Below are 18,195 nucleotides of genomic sequence, written 5' to 3'. Positions count from 1 at the left end.
GAACTCCATGAACGTCTTGGATACAGGAGTGGAATAGAAATGGAACCAATTATCACTAGCCCAAAGCATTCAGAGACCTTTATATGCTCTGCCCCTTTGTTGAAATCAGGCGCATTGCAGACATAGTCCCCCCACTGCTTAGGGCTTTCCCCCTATTTATTTTGTGCAGTTCTCTGAACACTGGTATTCCCCAAAATTTGCTGATGCTACGTTTTGGGGGCTGCCCAGTTGGTGCTCACCCGTTTATTTATTGCATAAGATTTTTATACTGCTTGATTAAAAAAAGCTGTTTACAAAAAAGATGTGCGGTGCCATTTCTACAAAATCACTGGCACTCAAAACCTGAACATTGGAAATAGAAGGGATGGCAGGGCCAGCCAAAGACAGTTTGGCACCTGAGTCAAACCACAAAATGGTGCAAACACCCCTCACCAGTGAAGAAGAGGGGAGTGACGACGCACATCAGAAACATGGGGGAAAATAAATAAATAAAGACAAACATGTGGGAATGGGGTGGGAAGAGACCAGCATTGCCTCCTATTCACCAAGAGGTCACTGTAGAGGTGGTATTGGGAGCAGGGGCTGCCAAGGAGGCAGCAGATCTGGCCCTCAAGGAATGGTGTTGCAGCTGACACTGGCACCGTGGCAGCAGCAGCAGCAGCGGGCAATTTGGCATTCATTGGAGGCTGGATCTGCCACCCCTGTGGATTCTACTGCTTAAGGTGGCCGCCTCACCTTGTCTCATGGGTGGGCTGGCCCTGAGGGATAGGGATGATGATGTGTAGTATTAGTATGAGCAACTGAGTTCATTATACTGGCCTTAATGAATCAAGAGTGGGGAACCTTTTTCATTTCAAGGGCCACATTCACTTCTGAGCAACCTTCTAGGGGGCCACATACAGTGGGGGGCATGGCCAGGGGCAAAAGTACCGTATGGGACAATGAATACTTATTTTGCCTTTGCAGGATAGACTAGTTCTACACACACCTCTCTATCATTCCTGCAGGCAAGCAAGAGTTGTCATCAGAGTTCGAAGGTGTATTCCAGCCAGGCAAAAACACTTGTGACGCCAGGCAAAAATCTGTGAAGTATGGCTGAAGAAGGGTGTGGTCTGGGGAGAAACCTGAGTGCCAGGTAAAGGGGCCTGGAGGGCCACGTTTGGGTGAGCTTCCTCACTCTTGCTATAAATTAATGAGTGGCTTAATCTTTAGTTTCGTAGCTAGGTGGGGTAATTTGGGAATTAAAGAACAATAGATCAACACTTTACTTTCTATTTTGTTCTAGCTGCTGTTATGTGGCATTTTGGGCTCCAGAGTTTGAGCCAGATCATTCTGAGCTACTGAAGCACACTGTGAATCAGCTTGTTAGGTGACAAATGGCTGCCCCAGGGTTAGATGCTGGCTTAATGAATGTATTTAGTGAGCTAGCAATCAGCCTTCTCACAGGAGGAAAATAATAAAAAATATAGATGTACATGAAAGACAATAGTCTATGCTGAAAAGCTATACTCCTTGCTCAGAGGTTAATGACTAATCACAAAAACATGAACCAGCAGCAAACACAATGGATTGAGAACAAACAAATCTTCAAACACAGAGAAATTGAAATCATTAAAATCGGGGGGGGGGGGGGGAGGGGAAGAAAGCCAAAAACATAATTACCAAGTATCGAAGAATGAGATGAAAATATCCCTTTTGGAAGGGTAAAATTCAATTCAATTGTTTTGACTTTTGCCTTTGCCTATGGCAGTTCTGGGAACCCCTTTTATCCTGAGGGCCATATTCTCTTCTAGACAACAATCCAAGGGCCACACGTCACTGGTGGGTGGGGGTAGAGGCAAAAGTAGGTTGAGCAATGAAGGCAAATTTTTGTACTGTTTTCATACAGTAAGCTACCTGCCCTCCATCCAGGCAAGCAAGCAAGAACACGCTCCAGTCAGGCAAAAACCCTCAAGGAGAATGTGAAGCACAACAGGTCAGATGAGGCCTGGGAAGGGAATGTGTTTTGGAGGGGAGAGACCTAAGGGCCAGAGGAGGAGACTTGGAGGGCCACATCTGGTCCTCAACCCGAGGCTTCCCATGTGGGGTGCCAACTTGAATAAAATATTGTGGGGGCCCAGGAAAGCCCTGCCTGACACAATCCATCTCATGACACAGCGCACACACACAATCTGAATGGGAATACCTATCAACTTTGGGGAGGCCTGGCCCACTCAAATATTTTATTATGGGGACCGAAGCCCCCTGGCCCCTAGGAGTCGGCCCCTATGCTTCCAGCACCTGGCATTGGACTTGAACCAGCAGTAACAATCTGTGAAACAAAAGGGCACTGCCAATTCTTGATGTGAGCATTCTACAAACATAGATCTAGAAATGAGGGAGTGCAATCAGTATGTTTCAGTAGTGCCATAAGGAATATCCCCATAAGCTTAAAAAAGTTATTTTTCAAAAAACTGCAGAGTCATGCACATATCACTGCTTACTGCATTGTTCTTTCTGCTGAATGTGCCTCCCTCTAATTTCCCTTTCCTACTGAATTTATCAGTTTGGGAAAACTAATATATTTTATTAATATATTTAAACTAATATATTTTAATTTGTAATCTGTTTGAACTCCCATTTTATCAATACCTCAAGCTGCAAGTCTATGCATGCCAACTCAGAAGGAAGTCCTGTCAAATTCAATGGGGCCTGCTCCCAGGTAAGTGAGGATTGCAGCCATAAATCAATGAATCATATACAATCATCAGTGCAAGCTGATCCATGAATACTCAGAAGCCTCACCAAGTTAAATGGGACATACTGTGCTCTCACTTGCGTGCACAAAGGATTGCAACATGAAAGCACAGTCCTATACATACCTACATAAAAGTAAATTCCACATTTGTTTTCAACCCGCTTGTGGAGACTACCAGAGGTCACAAAGAAAGGAATATATGACGACAACAACAAAAAGAGGAGGAAAATAATAAAGAGAAGATTGATTAGAACTGTGAATATTATTTGGACAGAACTGTGAATATTAAAGCAGCAGCAAGAGAGATGTTTGGATCCCTTTCTGAGCTCGAAGCATGGGTACCCCCAACAAAAAATTAAAAATTTGGCTGTGTAATTTGGAATTAATGTGATTTGGAATTAATGTGATTTGATTGGCTTGTTAATAAAAAATTTTTTTGGGGGGGGAGTAAATTCCACAGAGTTCAATGGGGCTCACTCTCAGATGTATAGGATTGAAATCTTGGGGCCCGTCTGCACTATGATAGCACTGTAAGCAGTCATTGCTTCCCCCACAGAACCCTGGGAAGTGTAGTTTGTAAAAGATGCTGAAAGTTGCCAGGAGACCCCAGTTTCCCTTCACACAGCTATAATTTTCTGAGTTTCTTGGGAATTGTAGCTTTGTGGAGGGAATCTTGGATGAATCCTGCAAATACACTTGCAGTTATATAGTTGCTATTAATTTAAAAACTCATCATTCAAGCATTCTAAAATAACTAACTAACTAACTTGGGCTGTATCTTATCTCTTTGCCCTGTGCACAATTCTGAAGGTGGTCCAAGCAGGAGGAAAGGAAATTTATTTCAGCAGCTTGAAACAGAAGGACATTGTTCTGTTTGCATGCGTGGAAGGTGGGTCTCTTGTTGCATGCCAGGCAACCCCTTGGCCCAATGGTAGCCCACTCAGTGCCTTCCAATTGTCATCATGGGCAGTGGTCAGGGATGATGGGAGTTGGAGTCCAACAATATCTGGCTGTCATTGTGTTGTCTCCAACACTAGTCCTACTCAGAATAGATCCACTGAGTACAACTAACTTATGGCAATTAATTAAAGTGGGTCTCCTCTGTGCAGGACAAACATTGCCTGCAGACTTTTAAGATGAGAGTCTCAGGTGGACCACTGAAATAGCTCCAGAGCTTGCCTAGGCAGGACGAGGAAGGGAGGGTGGCTGTGCCTATCGGGAATGGTGGGTGTGCAGTCAGGGAGGCAACAGAAGGTGGAGCGGGAGCCAATGAGAGGCAGAGCCAGTCTATGATGGTTGTAATAAGGAAAGCAGGTGAGGGCAGGCTGAGGTTGGTCGGGCAGTGCCCCATTCTCCCTCAAGCCCAGACTCCACTGGGAAGGCGACCCTCATCTTGAGAGACTCTGGGGAGTAGTTGCTAATCGAAATCGCAGACAGCACTGGCCCAAACTGAGTCGATATCCCACTCTTGTCTAATGTAGCTACCCTGCAGAGCTGGCTTGCGCCTCCAACATTGATTTCAGCACCTGGACAGCTCCTAGCGCAAGAGGAACGCGGCCGCCTCGCTGCCTGCCTTTCTTTTCTCGCACAATGAACTTCGCCGCCACCGACGTTGGCGGGACGCCTCCCTGGCGCCCGGTCTAACAAGTAAGCCAGGAACCCGACACGCTCGCAGCCCCCCCGCTCGCTCGCCCCACACTTTCTCCTCTCCTACGATCAATAGAGCTCATCAACCACCTTCTCTGCTTAGGCTGAAAATGCCTAGAAGCCTGGCGCTTTGCTCGTAAGCGTTAGCAACCCACTCCCGCCAGCCAGCCCAATCCGCCCCTTTTCTGGACACCAAGCCCTTGGGAAGGGGCGTCTCCCCTCCTCTCCCCCTCCCTGCTGATTGATACGGGGCTTGGCTGGGAATCCTTGTAGCGCTGGGTGGAGTAGGCGCCGGTGATTGGCTACCCGGCAGTCAGCTGCCTGGGCTTTTTGTGCGCTCGCGTGTGCGAGTGTGTGTGAGTGTGGAGGGGCGAGGTTCACAAACCGGTTGCTCTTGACGCTTCCATTTCGTTTTCTCCAAGGCTGGAGATCTTGGACGGAGGAAGCCCTGGAGGAGGAGGAGGAGCGGGGCAGCCGCAGCTGCTGCCCCGTCTCTGCCTCATCCCCGTTTTCTCTATCCAGCAAAAAAGGGAAGAGCCCCAGAAGCACAAGATTTTCTCCTCCTTCACCCTGCCGGTGCAAAAAAGAAAGAAACAGAGAATGAATAACCCCAGGGCGCCGGCGGATCAGGCAAGCTGAGCCTCGGGAGGGGAAGCCCTTCGTGCCTCCTACGAACAGCCACGGGCGAGACCTGAAAAGGGCCGTTGCGGGAAGTTGAGCCCTTCCTCCAAGGACTGAGCCTCGCCCTCACCTCCATCGCTTGACGGCTCCCTCCCTTTTCCTTCTCCTCCTCCTTCTCTCCTTCCTTCTCGCCGAGCCTCGCCCCTGCGTGGCGGCGGCGGCAGCAGCAGCTGCTTAACCGCCTCCTCCTCCTTTTGCTGCCTTCAAGCTCCAGCCGCAGCCAGCCAACCTTCGCCAGGATCGCAGCAGCAGCAGCGGCGGCGGCAACCCAGTGAGCCTCGCTCCCTCCCTCCTCCTCTGGCGCTGGGATGCGTCTTCCTCCTCGCGGCTCGGCTGCCAGCTTGGAGTGCTGCGACGCGCTTGGAGCACTATGGCTCGCTTCGGAGACGACCTACCCAGCCGCTATGGAGGTGGTGGCGGGGGTGGCGGCGGCGGCAGCGGCGGCGGGCCGGTGGTGGGCGGCGGAGGCCGCGGCAGTAGCCGCCAAGGACCCCCGGGCCAGCCCGGCCAGCGACCCCAGGTGTACAAACAATCTAAGGCCCAGCGGGCCCGGACCATGGCAATTTACAACCCCATCCCGGTCAAGCAGAACTGCTTCACTGTCAACCGCTCCCTCTTCATCTTCAGCGAGGACAACGTGATCCGCAAGTATGCCAAGAGGATCACGGAGTGGCCATATCCTTTGCTTGGCGGACGGTGGGGGGGGGAGTTTGGAGGGAGGCGGTTGGGGTCCGAGACTTCAGCAACGCGTGGGGACTGTCCTCCTCTTCCCGCCCCGTGGCCCGAGCACAGGGTAGGCTGAGGGTGCCTTCTGATTAATCTGGACAGCTCACGTGTCATTTTTTTGCGCGAGTCGAGAGAATGGGGTTCAGGAACAGTTGCAGGTGTTCTTTCAGGCGTGGTTGTATTGGGGAGGCCGGGGGTCGCATTTCATGTCGCGGCTGGGCGTGCCTGGTCCTCTGGGTGAGCCAAGGCCGGACTCCTCTCCCCCATCTCCCAACTTTACATCAAACTCTTCTTAGACTAGATAAATGATTTTTTTAAAAAAAAAAGTGGGAAGGGGCTTCTCGCTGCAAGCCCCCCCCCTCGTGTCTGTATAGATTCCCTGAGACACCTGGGATGGGGTATTCCTGTCCTCTAGGGAGCACTAAGAGGTTCGTGGCACAGTGTGCTCTCCTCTCAGTCTCTGGAGTATTTTCTGTCACCTGAAGCGACAGGTTAACCTCCCTAAACGTTGCCACACCTGACTTGATTCACTTTCCTTCTTCATCCCTCTCTCCAGCTGTTTGTGTGGGTGTGGGTGGGTGGGTGGCAGAAATCTCAAGGTGGGGTGCTGGTTTATTGCTGTCTCCTTTTGGATCAAGAAGGCTGATGAAACTTCCCTCTCTCCCCTTCATTTCAAAGCCTTAAGTTGTTACCACCCAAAATAAGTCAGTTCTTTATACCATACATTTATTAGGATTTAAAGAAGTTGGTTCATGTCTCTTAATAAGCCACTGTTTCGAGTAAACTGTGTGTCACACAATATCTGCATTTGGGACAATGCAGTTCAAAGCCTTTCTTGAAAAGACTGGTGTAGCTGTTGATTTTGCTGTGGAGTGTGTGTGTTTTTGTATTATGTGGTGTGGCTCTACTTCAGTTTTGCACATTTCACTGTGGCATTGTAGAAGCAGTACCTTTCTTCAGAATTCCTGCATGCTCTTGTTAGTTTTAGCTTGTTCTTTTCATTTGTGTTCTATGTCAGGATAATCTCACCAGTGCTGGCAAAGTACTTTGATTCTTGTCCTGATAGTTAGGCTGTGGAAGACTTTCAGGGTGATCACCTCTCTAGCTAAGAATATCACCACTGATTTCTTTTAAAACCAATTCTGGTATTTGGATTAGATCAATCTTCTTCTTTTTTAAAGAATTGGGCATGTTTCAGTATATTGTCACCAATCGTGAGTTGTAAATTGTTGACATGTTATTGATGTCTGAAGGGGATGGCATTTTGGTAAAACTTACATCAAGCCAAAATCCCTAACTGAAGAAAGCTACACAAGTGTGCCTGCCTTCTACTATGTAAATGTGTGTGTACACAATTGTATATGGACAGAGCAAAAGCTTCTGTACACACACACTCACACACACATTGTGCCACAGCCAATTAAATTTTACTAAGAGCAGAACCACTGAAAATAATGGACCTAAATTAGTTATGTCCATTAATTTCAATGGATCTGCTCTGAGTATGTTGAAACACTGGATGCAACCTGATGTGTGCTATGTCAGCACATATGGCAAGCAAAACATCTCAGTTTTTACACCATCTGAACCTTCTGCACAAGTAAATAGCCCTATTTGCTATTTCAGAAGCCCGCTCAATTTTGTATATCAGGCATGCCCATGTCTGACTTCTATGGAGCTGGAAGGACCACAGTCTGTGCATATTTCCTCTCTCTCTCTCCACTTGTCCTGACTCCAGAGGAGTCCCATCCTAGGGACAAGTCAGACTGTCAGTTCATCTGGCTAATTGTTGTCTATACTGAGTGCAGTCTCTCTCCAGGGTTTCAGACTGGGATGCTCTCCCTGCTGTACCTGGAGATGCTGGGGGTTGAACATGGGACCTTCTGCATGTGAAGCAGATGCTGTACCCATTGAGCTATATGGCCCTTCCCTGTGCCTTTCTTCCTTTCATGTTGTAAGCAGTTGTGGCCATGGTAGTGGAACTGTCTGTAGCAGAATGAGCAAAAATGAGGTTCTTCCATCCTGAGCTTAGGGTTAGGTTGCTATGTAATCCCTCCCTCCCTCCCTCTGTGTGTGTCCAAATATGTATTGGCAGATCTGCACTAGTGTCAGGAGTGTGATTTCATGGCAGCATTCCCAGGGGGGGGGGTCTCCTGTTGTTTTCTTTTTATCTGAAATCATATAGCTAATAATGCTCGCAGAACAGCAACCAGACCTGCCCTTAGCAACATGGCAAGCTGTTCCCCTTCCCAGTTGAAACTGTGTGCATGCAGGGGAAGTATTGACAGGGCAAACAGAATCCACCAGATTGCTGGAAGAGGTGAATTGGAAGGCGTCTGTGCTGCAGCCAAGCTTGGGATAAATGTACCTCAAAGAAAAGCCTTGTGGCAATTCAAGTGTTGCATTTCTGCAAGGCTAGATTCTTTCATTGCACTGGTGGTGGGGGTGGGGTGCAGAAGCTTATTGGGAACTTCAGAAGCTCTCTAGTAATGCATGGTGACTGTAAGGCAAGCTTCATTTGGACTGTTTTGGTTGGGGGTGGGTAAGTCTGCTCCAGCACAAGCATCTAGGAGGGCTGGGTGTGTGCTAGTGTGCTGGTGTGCCTACAGCGGTGACTGGTGCAAGGTTTAAATCTCTGGTACCCAGGGGAGCTCGCTGTGCTGCTGAAACACTTCCCTGCCATCTGGGCCTTGGCCTAGAATTGGGCATGGATCCAGTGATACACACGCTGCAGAGAAGGGAGCTCGCTCGCTATGAAGGCACAAGGCTACTCTGACATAAATCCTTGCTTGGAAATGAATTAAGATCCATTCTCTATGGGTTCCCCCCCTTTTCTTTTAGTCAGGCCCTTTTGCTACAAGGCAGCACAGAATTTGCTTTCTATACTGGCTTGGCAAGGCTGTTGTTGTGTAGTGATTCAAAACATGATCTGATATGTGCTGGTTCACATTTCAGCAAAAGGCAGAACTTGTTGTGTGGCCTTTTTGGACAAGCTGTCTGCTCTTAGCTTCAGCTCTTTCCCAGGGAGGATAAGAATAATGCCAGGCTACTTTACACAGTTTGTGCCAGGATTAGGCCAATGAGTTACCACATTTTTTGCTCTATAAGACTCACTTTTTCCCTCCTAAAAAGGGGAAATGTTTGTGCGTCTTATGGAGTGAATGCAGGCTGCACAGCTATCCCAGAAGCCAGAACAGCAAGAGGGATTGCTGCTTTCACTGTGCAGCTATCCCTCTTGCTGTTCTGGCTTCTGAGATTCAGAATATTTTTTTTCTTCTTATTTTCCTCCTCCAAAAACTAGGTGCGTCTTGTGGTCTGGTGCGTCTTATAGAGCGAAAAATACGCTTTTAAAGCTGTTCGTCAGCAGAATGGACTCCCTTGGGAGGTTTTGGACTTTCCTTCCTTGGGGGTATTTAAGCAGAGGTTGGATGGCCACCTGTCATGAATGCTTTAGTTGAGATTCCTGCATTTGCATGGGGTTGGACTAGATGACCCTTGGGGTCCCTTCCAGTTTTACAACTCTATGAAAATGGCATTTGAAAGCATTGGAAACACATACACATGAGTCCAGTTTATTGCTGATTTTGTCTTGCATACTTCTGTTGACCAGTTTTTTTCTTTAACTCTTGCTTCCACTCCTTTTGAATATATGATCTTGGCTACAATCATTGCTAATTGCATCGTCTTGGCCTTGGAGCAACACTTACCAGTTGACGACAAGACGCCCATGTCAGAGAGGCTGGTGAGTACCATTTATTTGGTGGGGGAGGGCAATGTTGTCATTCTTACCCTCTTACTTAATTGTATTTATCTGATTCCATTTATGAAGCACTTCCTGTAAAATCTGTGTCTGTTGTTGGCATCTGTCTGTCAGTAAAGGCTTCAGCCATAAGAATTATTATTATTATTATTATTTATCTACATAGCAAGAACAATCCCATATATAAAAAGGATTTAAAGCAATAAAAAACAATAATTTCCCAGTCCTCTATACATGCAGATAAAAATCTCCACTTAAATCGCTCATTGGAAAAAAGGAAGGTCTTCAAAAGACACCATGCCTGATGTGTAATGGGAGGCAGTTCCAAAGGATTGGTGCCTGCTGCACTCAAAGTCCAGCATCATGCAGAATCAGGAGTGCCAACTTGGCCCTACGACTGTGGGTGTCCAGGGTCTTGGGTGCCATGCTGTGGTACAAGGCCCTGGCACCAAAATTTGTGGGTGCCTTGCCCCTTCATGGGATTTTTTGTGGGTGTTTGGGCACCCAGGGCCCCAGGAAATTGGCACCAATGTGCAGAGAGGACCTCCTGATGAGATGGTGTTGTGATCCACAGGGGATACTGTTATCAGATGGCTATGTTTCTGCCATCACCATCAGATGCAGTATGCCTCTGAAAGCCAATTGCTGTGAATCACACATGGTGTTGTGCTCCAGTCCTGCTTATGGGCTTCCCAGAGAAATCTGGTTGGCCCCTGTGACAACAGAATGCTGGACTAGATGGGCCCCCTTTGGCTCTTCTTATTTCTTAACCAGGTCAATGCTGAAAGCCTTATCCAATGGATAGCCTTATGTAATGAAGGATAAGGCTATGTTCTACCTCTACATCCACTGCTGGAGACATACGCTTCTGAATACTAGTTGCTGTGAACTGCAGTTGGGAGAGCATTGTTGACCTGTTTGCTCGTTTCCCAATGGGACATCTGGGAAAACAGGATACTGGACTAGATGGCCCTTTTGACTGATCCAGCAGAGCTCTTCTTATGTTCTAACTCTTTATTAGTCTACAGAGAGTAAGCAAAGTACGGTGGGGGAATGAGCAACTAACTGGTGATGAAGCCATCAGAATAAGCATCTGGGGAGAAAGAGTCCTAAGATGGAATGCAGGAGGAGTCAGTTTTTGGGTAAACGTTGGTTGGGGAGCTGCATTGTGAAGTTCAGAGACATGTGAATTTCAAAGGATGTCAGTGTTTTTGGTTCCTGGACTGTTTTGGAAAATGCGAATTTGATTGGTTCACTCTCAGATGTGAATGGAATGTCATTCTCCCTCATCCCTATACCAAGGCCACTGGCTGGCTGAGGCAAGTGGTGTGGTCCAGAGCAGTGGTAGAGGAAGCCACTTGGGCACCTGGGGTGGTGCACCTAGGAGCAGGGCGAGTTGCCCATAGGGGCGAGGTGCACTATAAGGTCTCTAGAGTCTGCCTGCATCCTCTTACTCAGCCGCCTTACAGCTGGGGGAGAGGCAGCGGGTGGACCGTTTGGTCAGCAGGGAGCCTGTGTACACCTAAGCCACCGTGTCTCTCCCAGGAGTGATGTGTGGCTCAGGCGCACTGCAGGCCCCGCGGTCAGTGCCACCTGGCATTTTGTCACCCCCTCAGTGGTGACACCAGGGTGGCTTTCACCCACCTCACCCCCTTCCTCTGCCCCTGGTCCAGGGAGGGGTGGGTCTATGTTTGAAGGAAGCACCAATTCTGTTTTCTCAAAAAGGGTCACATAGAGGCATTTGATAGTTTTGAACTGCTCATGTGAAGGAGAGAAGAAGGGAGGAGGGGGGGGGTCTTCTTCTGAAGATGAAATTTGATGGATTTACCATATTCCCTTTAAGAGAAAACAACACTGGGAGCAGCCCACTCACAAAGAAAATAACTTACCAGCAGGCTTTATGGTAATGAGGCAATTATAATATTTCAAATGCAAAGCAGAATGATTTTTGGGATAATCTCTTCATTCTTTATCAGCTGGCAGGGAGGGGGTGGTGGAGAGAAACAGGCAGCCAGGGGTAGACATTTTCCTTTTTTTTTTTAAGGATGCTTTGGAATGTTTCCGAAGCTCAACCTGAGTGGGTATGGCTGCTCCTAGCACAGGGAGATGAAACCTTGAAACCTCCCTCCTTTGAAACATGTTAAACCTAAAAAAAGAACATCGGGGAATGAAGTAAAAAGCTGAGGGTTTTAGGCAATTCCTTTTACCTGTTTTTAGATGGTTCATTCCATATTCCACAAGTCAGTTAAGATAACAGTTCCTGGATTTCATCTATTATTGTAAATGGGTGGAAGTTCTCTTTATGCGAGAGTGTATCCAGACTGCCATAGGTGAGGGCCCACTCTTCCCATGGGTAAAAGGTAAAGGACCTCTGGATGGTTAAGTCCTGTCAAAGGCAACTATGGGGTCATCTTGCTTCAGGCCGAGAGAGCCGGCGTTTGTCCACAGACAGCTTTCCGGGTCATGTGGCCAGCAGGACTAAACTGCTTCTGGTACCCAGAGGACTGTGACAAGTGCCAGAGTGCATAGAAATGCTGCTTACCTTCCTGCCACAGCGGTACCTATTTATCTATTTGCACTTTACCTTACCTTTTTTCCTATGGGTAGACTAGGTCTGTGGACCAGTTACACCTGGATGGACAGTTACAAAAGGCCCTATTGGAGCCCTGGTCTACAGCTCATTGGTCACAATGGGTAGACCAGGGTAGACCAGGTGGCCAAAATTCCCAATGTGTTTCAATTGAGAAAGGGCCTTAGCTCATGGATAGAGCATCTGCTCTGAATGCAGAAGGCCCCAGTATCAATCTCTGGCATCTCCAAGTAGGACTAGGAAATAAGTCCTGCCTGGAACTCTGGGGAGTTGCTGTCAACCAGTATAGACAATACTGAGCTAGATGGACCAATTGCCTAATTCAAAATGAGGCAATTTCCTACATTGCTGTGTTCTGTGGCCCATACAAGGGCTCCTTCACATATAGATACTGATCTGGAGGTCTGCACATGGACCACTTCTTTAAAAGTAAACTGATTCACTTGCCTAGCATGCAATTTAAAACCATGTGGTTCCACAAGTTTGTCTCTTGGAGGTGAAATCTACGGCTTTAAAAAAAATATCCAAACCCCTTAACTGAGTATATGATTTTTACATCAGTTAGTTGATTAAAGGTAAAGGTAAAGGTACCCCTGCCCATACGGGCCAGTCTTGACAGACTCTGGGGTTGTGCGCCCATCTCACTCAAGAGGCCGGGGGCCAGCGCTGTCCGGAGACACTTCCGGGTCACGTGGCCAGCGTGACATCGCTGCTCTGGCGAGCCAGAGCCGCACACGGAAACGCCATTTACCTTCCCACTTGTAAGCGGTCCCTATTTATCTACTTGCACCCGGGGGTGCTTTCAAACTGCTAGGTTGGCAGGCGCTGGGACCGAACGACGGGAGCGCACCCCGCTGCAGGGATTCGAACCGCCGACCTTTCGATCGGCAAGCCCTAGGCGCTGAGGCTTTTACCCACAGCGCCACCTGCGTCCCATTAGTTAGTTGATTATATTTGTATAAATGCGTATATCATTAGAACAATGTTTTGAAGTGGAATATCATACTTTTAGATAGTGGGCATGAAGATATCTTGTGGTAGGTAACATCTCAGAAGAAGCATCTACTTCCCGTGATCTTAGAAAAGGCATTCTTCCTTGTGTGTGAGAGTTAAGAAAATATGCCTTTTCCAAGTACAGAGGGGTGTGTGTGTGTGTGTGTATGGGTTGTATTCAAAGTTAATCTTACTCAAAGTAGAGCCATTAAAATATTGGACACGACTAACTTAGGTGAATTAATTTCATTGGGTCTACTCTCGGTAAAACATAGTTGGATGCAACTCTTTACATTTTTTGAAGTGTTGCCAAATTAATTGAGGATGTATGTTTAGCCAGTCATCTGTCTTCTTTATGAATTTATTAATTTTATATAAAGATGTCTTTCTCACCCATTTGCTGCCACTTAGGGAAGTTACTAACAATTTAAAATCACAGTGCAATAAAAAAAAGTTAAAAAGGAAAAAAGAATGAAATAAAATACCTAGCATTTAAAATACACAATCATACAAAATATAAAGGCAAGAAATATAGAAATCTACAAGCGTCTTAAAATGTGACCGCTAGATTGGTTATTTTTTGGTTTGAGACATATTGCTATGGCTGCCTTAACTTAGTTCCCTAAATTGTGGTGAAAAATTTCTTATGATTAATAATCATTAGAAAGAATCATGTTGTTATTAAAACAATTATTAGTTTTTAATAGTAAACTGATAACTATATAAGTCCTCCTTTACAAGCTTTTTTTGTTATTTGTAAAAAATCCTACCCTGCCAACAATAAGACAAAAAAATATCATGGTGGTTAATGTGAAATCAACATTAAAATTATTATTAGTATTGTTATTTATAAAATTTGTATAACACCCTTCATCTGAAGACCTCAGGGTGGTTCACAGCATAATTAGAGTGGCTTGTGAATAAAATTCATGAAAGAAATCCCAAATTTGTCACAAATCAGTAGGTCAGATTAACGGAGCAACAGGGCTGGATTATGCATCAGAGAAAGCCTGGAAGAACTGTTGCATATGTATTGGATACATAATATTGTCAATCTTACAATATTTTGGATGAGAAAAACCATATTGAAAGCCTTGATTTGCCATCTTATTTGCCTGTCTGAAGTAATGAGAACATAAAATCATGATGGTAATTAAATACGTATCTCAATCACCTTTCATCAGAAGGTTCCAGGGCAGTATATGAAAGTGTGAAAATAATTCAAGCATATAAATATGATATATTTGGAACAAATGCACATAACAAGCAACAAAACAAAGAGCAGATGAAATCTTAGAATCATAGAATCATAGAATCATAGAGTTGGAAGAGACCACAAGGGCCATCGAGTCCAACCCCCTGCCAAGCAGGAAACACCATCAGAGCACTCCTGACATATGGTTGTCAAGCCTCTGCTTAAAGACCTCCAAAGAAGGAGACTCCACCACACTCCTTGGCAGCAAATTCCACTGTCGAACAGCTCTTACTGTCAGGAAGTTCTTCCTAATGTTTAGGTGGAATCTTCTTTCTTGTAGTTTGGATCCATTGCTCCGTGTCCGCTTCTCTGGAGCAGCAGAAAACAGCCTTTCTCCCTCCTCTATGTGACATCCTTTTATATATTTGAACATGGCTATCATATCACCCCTTAACCTCCTCTTCTCCAGGCTAAACATGCCCAGCTCCCTTAGCCGTTCCTCATAAGGCATCATTTCCAGGCCTTTGACCATTTTGGTTGCCCTCCTCTGGACACGTTCCAGTTTGTCAGTGTCCTTCTTGAACTGTGGTGCCCAGAACTGGACACAGTACTCCAGGTGAGGTCTGACCAGAGCAGAATACAGTGGCACTATTACTTCCCTTGATCTAGATGCTATACTCCTATTGATGAGGCCCAGAATTGCATTGGCTTTTTTAGCTGCCGCGTCACACTGTTGGCTCATGTCAAGTTTGTGGTCAACCAAGACTCCTAGATCCTTTTCACATGTACTGCTCTCAAGCCAGGTGTCACCCATCTTGTATTTGTGCCTCTCATTTTTTTTGCCCAAGTGCAATACTTTACATTTCTCCCTGTTAAAATTCATCTTGTTTGTTTTGGCCCAGTTCTCTAATCTGTCAAGGTCGTTTTGAAGTGTGATCCTGTCCTCTGGGGTGTTAGCCACCCCTCCCAGTTTGGTGTCATCTGCAAATTTGATCAGGATGCCCTTGAGTCCATCATCCAAGTCGTTGATAAAGATGTTGAATAAGACCGGGCCCAAGACAGAACCCTGTGGCACCCCACTAGTCACTCTTCTCCAGGATGAAGAGGAACCATTGATGAGCACCCTTTGGGTTCGGTCAGTCAGCCAGTTACAAATCCACTGAGTGGTAGCATAGTCAAGACCGCATTTTACCAGCTTCTTTACAAGAATATCATGGGGCACCTTGTCAAATGCCTTGCTGAAATCAAGGTAGACTACATCCACTGCGTTCCCTTCATCTACCAGGCTTGTAATTCTGTCAAAAAACGAGATCAGGTTAGTCTGACATGACTTATTTTTCAGAAATCCATGCTGACTATTGGTGATCACAGCATTCCTTTCTAGGTGCTCACAGACTGTTTGCTTAATGATCTGCTCCAGAATCTTCCCTGGTATTGATGTCAGACTGACTGGGCGGTAATTATTTGGGTCCTCTCTTTTCCCCTTTTTGAAAATAGGGACAACATTTGCCCTCCTCCAGTCTGCCGGGACTTCGCCTGTTCTCCAGGAATTCTCAAAGATGACTGCCAGTGGTTCTGAAATCACATCTGCCAGTTCTTTTAATACTCTTGGATGCAGTTCATCTGGCCCTGGAGACTTGAATACATCTAGACTAGCCAAGTATTCTTGTACTATCTCCTTAGTTATTCTGGGCTGTGTTTCCTCTGCTGAATCATTTGCTCCAAATTCTTCAGGTCGGGCATTGTTTTCTTTATCGGAGAAGACTGAGGCAAAGAAGGCATTGAGGAGTTCAGCCCTTTCTGTGTCCCCTGTTTGCATTTCACCATCTTCTCCTCTGAGTGACCCCACGGTTTCTTTGTTCTTACGGTATAACAAAAAGAACAAAAGTAATTGTATCCAACATGTCATTATTTTGTGAGATGGATTCAAGAGCATCATTGAAGCTCCTAATTTGTACCATTAAAGTAGAGCACTCTGGCTGCACTAGCACAATAAAGGGGGGAAACGCTAAGAAAAAAGGATCTGCAATGAAAATCTTGGGATGAAGGCATTTTAAACACTGCCTGAGCAAATAGGGATGAATGCTTGTTGTCACATAATGACCCTGTTAATAAATCAGAATGAGTGCTCAATAAAGGCCAGATATAATCTAACCTTCGTGGGAGCTTTGTGCAACAGATCAGAATGAATGCTCAACAAGTAAGTCATCTGGGAGAGCCATGAAGGTTCCAGCCCTTCTTAAATCCAGTTGATCCACTATTTGGCACAGAAAGTGAGTAGGAAATGACTTCAATTAGCATATCACAATCACAAAAGGAGGCTAGAGAGCTTTGGAGATGGAGATGGTTGCCAATGCATTTCAGTAAAACTCTTTAGCAAAAGAAGGCAGTGGTGGCCACCAATTTGGACAACTTTACAAGGTTAAGTCCAGTCACGGATGACTCTGGGGTTGCGGCACTCATCTCACTTTACTGGCCGAGGGAGCCGACGTTTGTCCCCAGACAGCTTCCGGGTCATGTGGCCAGCATGACTAAGCCGCTTCTGGCGAACCAGAGCAGCGTGTGGAAATGCCGTTTACCTTCCCGCCGGAGTGGTACCTATTTATCTACTTGCACTTTAACATGCTTTCGAACTGCTAGGTTGGCAGGAGCTGGGACCGAACAATGGGAGCTCACCCTGTTGCGGGGATTTGAACCGCCGACCTTCTGATCAGCAAGCCCTAGGCTCTGTCGTTTAGACCACAGTGCCACCTGTGTCCCTTTACAAGAGCATGAGACAAATTCATGAGGGGGAAGGTTATCAGGGGCTTCCTGTCATGATGGCTATACTCTGGCTTCACTGAGGCAATATGCCTCTGACTATCAGTTGCTGGAAACCACAGGTGGGGAGAGTGTGCTTATTCCTGTGTCCTTCTTGTCAGTTTTGTACAGGCACCATCTGTTTGGCCATTGTGAAAACAGGATTCTGGACTAGATGGGCCATTGGCCTGATCCAGCACACTCTTCTTATGTTCTTAAAATAAACGTGCTGTAAAAACCAAATCCAATAACCTACCATCAGTATAATACCTAGAAACAAAGACAAAATTATCTAACCATAATATACACAGCTTACAGTTAACTCTTCCGTGTTTATTCAAAAGTAAGCCCCACTTACTGTCTCCAAACTGCGGGAGGCAGTGGAAGACAGAAGTGCCTGGCGTGCTCTGGTCCATGGGGTCACGAAGAGTCGGACATGACTAAATGACTGAACAACAACTACAAAGCCCCACTATAGGCAATGCTAGTCCTACTTGGAGTAGAGCTGTAGAAATTGATGCACAAGACTAAGTTAGGTGCCTATTCTTGTATTCAGCTAAATTCTACTCTGAGAAGGGTAGACACTGAAATCGATGGTCTAAGCTATTTATTCCCTTTAATTTCACTGAATATACTCTGAGTAGAACTAACATTGGGTACTACCCATTAACTTCAAAGGGTAAACTCTGAATTGACCTTAGTTGGGTACAACCTGTTGAGGTTATTGGTGTTTACACTTGAGTAAGCAAATACAGTGTTATGGCCTTAGATCAGGCATGGCCAAACTTGGCCCTCCAGCTGTTTTGTGACTACAACTCCCATCATCCCTAGCTAACAGGACCAGGGGTTAGGAATGATGGGAATTGTAGTCCCAAAACAGCTGGAGGGCCAAGTTTGGCCATGCCTGCCTTAGATGCTCAATGTTTAAACAATTCAATGACTGTTGAATAGTTTAAATGCTGAGTGTTTCAGCTATGTGCACTGTGTATTATGGTTAGATACCTGTTGATATTTTTTCTTATTTTAATAATGGCCAGCTGCTCTGAGACTAGTTTTCCACAAATAAG

At 46.2% G+C, this 18,195-nt stretch overlaps 2 protein-coding genes across 9 annotated transcripts in view; one reads left to right on the top strand and one right to left on the bottom strand.

Annotated features, from left to right (window-relative positions):
• SLC31A2 (solute carrier family 31 member 2) overlaps positions 1–18,195 on the bottom strand; it is a 989,995-nt gene that overhangs the window by 379,453 nt on the left and 592,347 nt on the right. The window lies entirely within an intron of this gene.
• The window catches only part of CACNA1B (calcium voltage-gated channel subunit alpha1 B), a 327,353-nt gene continuing 313,867 nt past the window's right edge, over positions 4,710–18,195 (top strand). For 5 of the 8 annotated variants that reach the window (XM_077922132.1, XM_077922131.1, XM_077922130.1 and 2 more), the window contains exons 1-2: positions 4,713–5,740; positions 9,428–9,533. In XM_077922132.1, the coding sequence (XP_077778258.1) occupies positions 5,436–5,740; positions 9,428–9,533 (411 nt within the window). In that variant the 5' untranslated portion in view covers positions 4,713–5,435. Of the gene's footprint in view, positions 5,741–9,427; positions 9,534–18,195 lie in introns of all 8 variants that reach the window. The other 3 variants (XM_077922135.1, XM_077922129.1, XM_077922134.1) reach the window with 2 other exon arrangements.

This window comes from Podarcis muralis, chromosome Z (assembly GCF_964188315.1).
Source record: "Podarcis muralis chromosome Z, rPodMur119.hap1.1, whole genome shotgun sequence".
Classification (NCBI taxonomy): domain Eukaryota; kingdom Metazoa; phylum Chordata; class Lepidosauria; order Squamata; family Lacertidae; genus Podarcis; species Podarcis muralis.
Note: the sequence above shows the minus strand (reverse complement) of the source record. Positions and strands in the feature narration are given on the sequence as shown.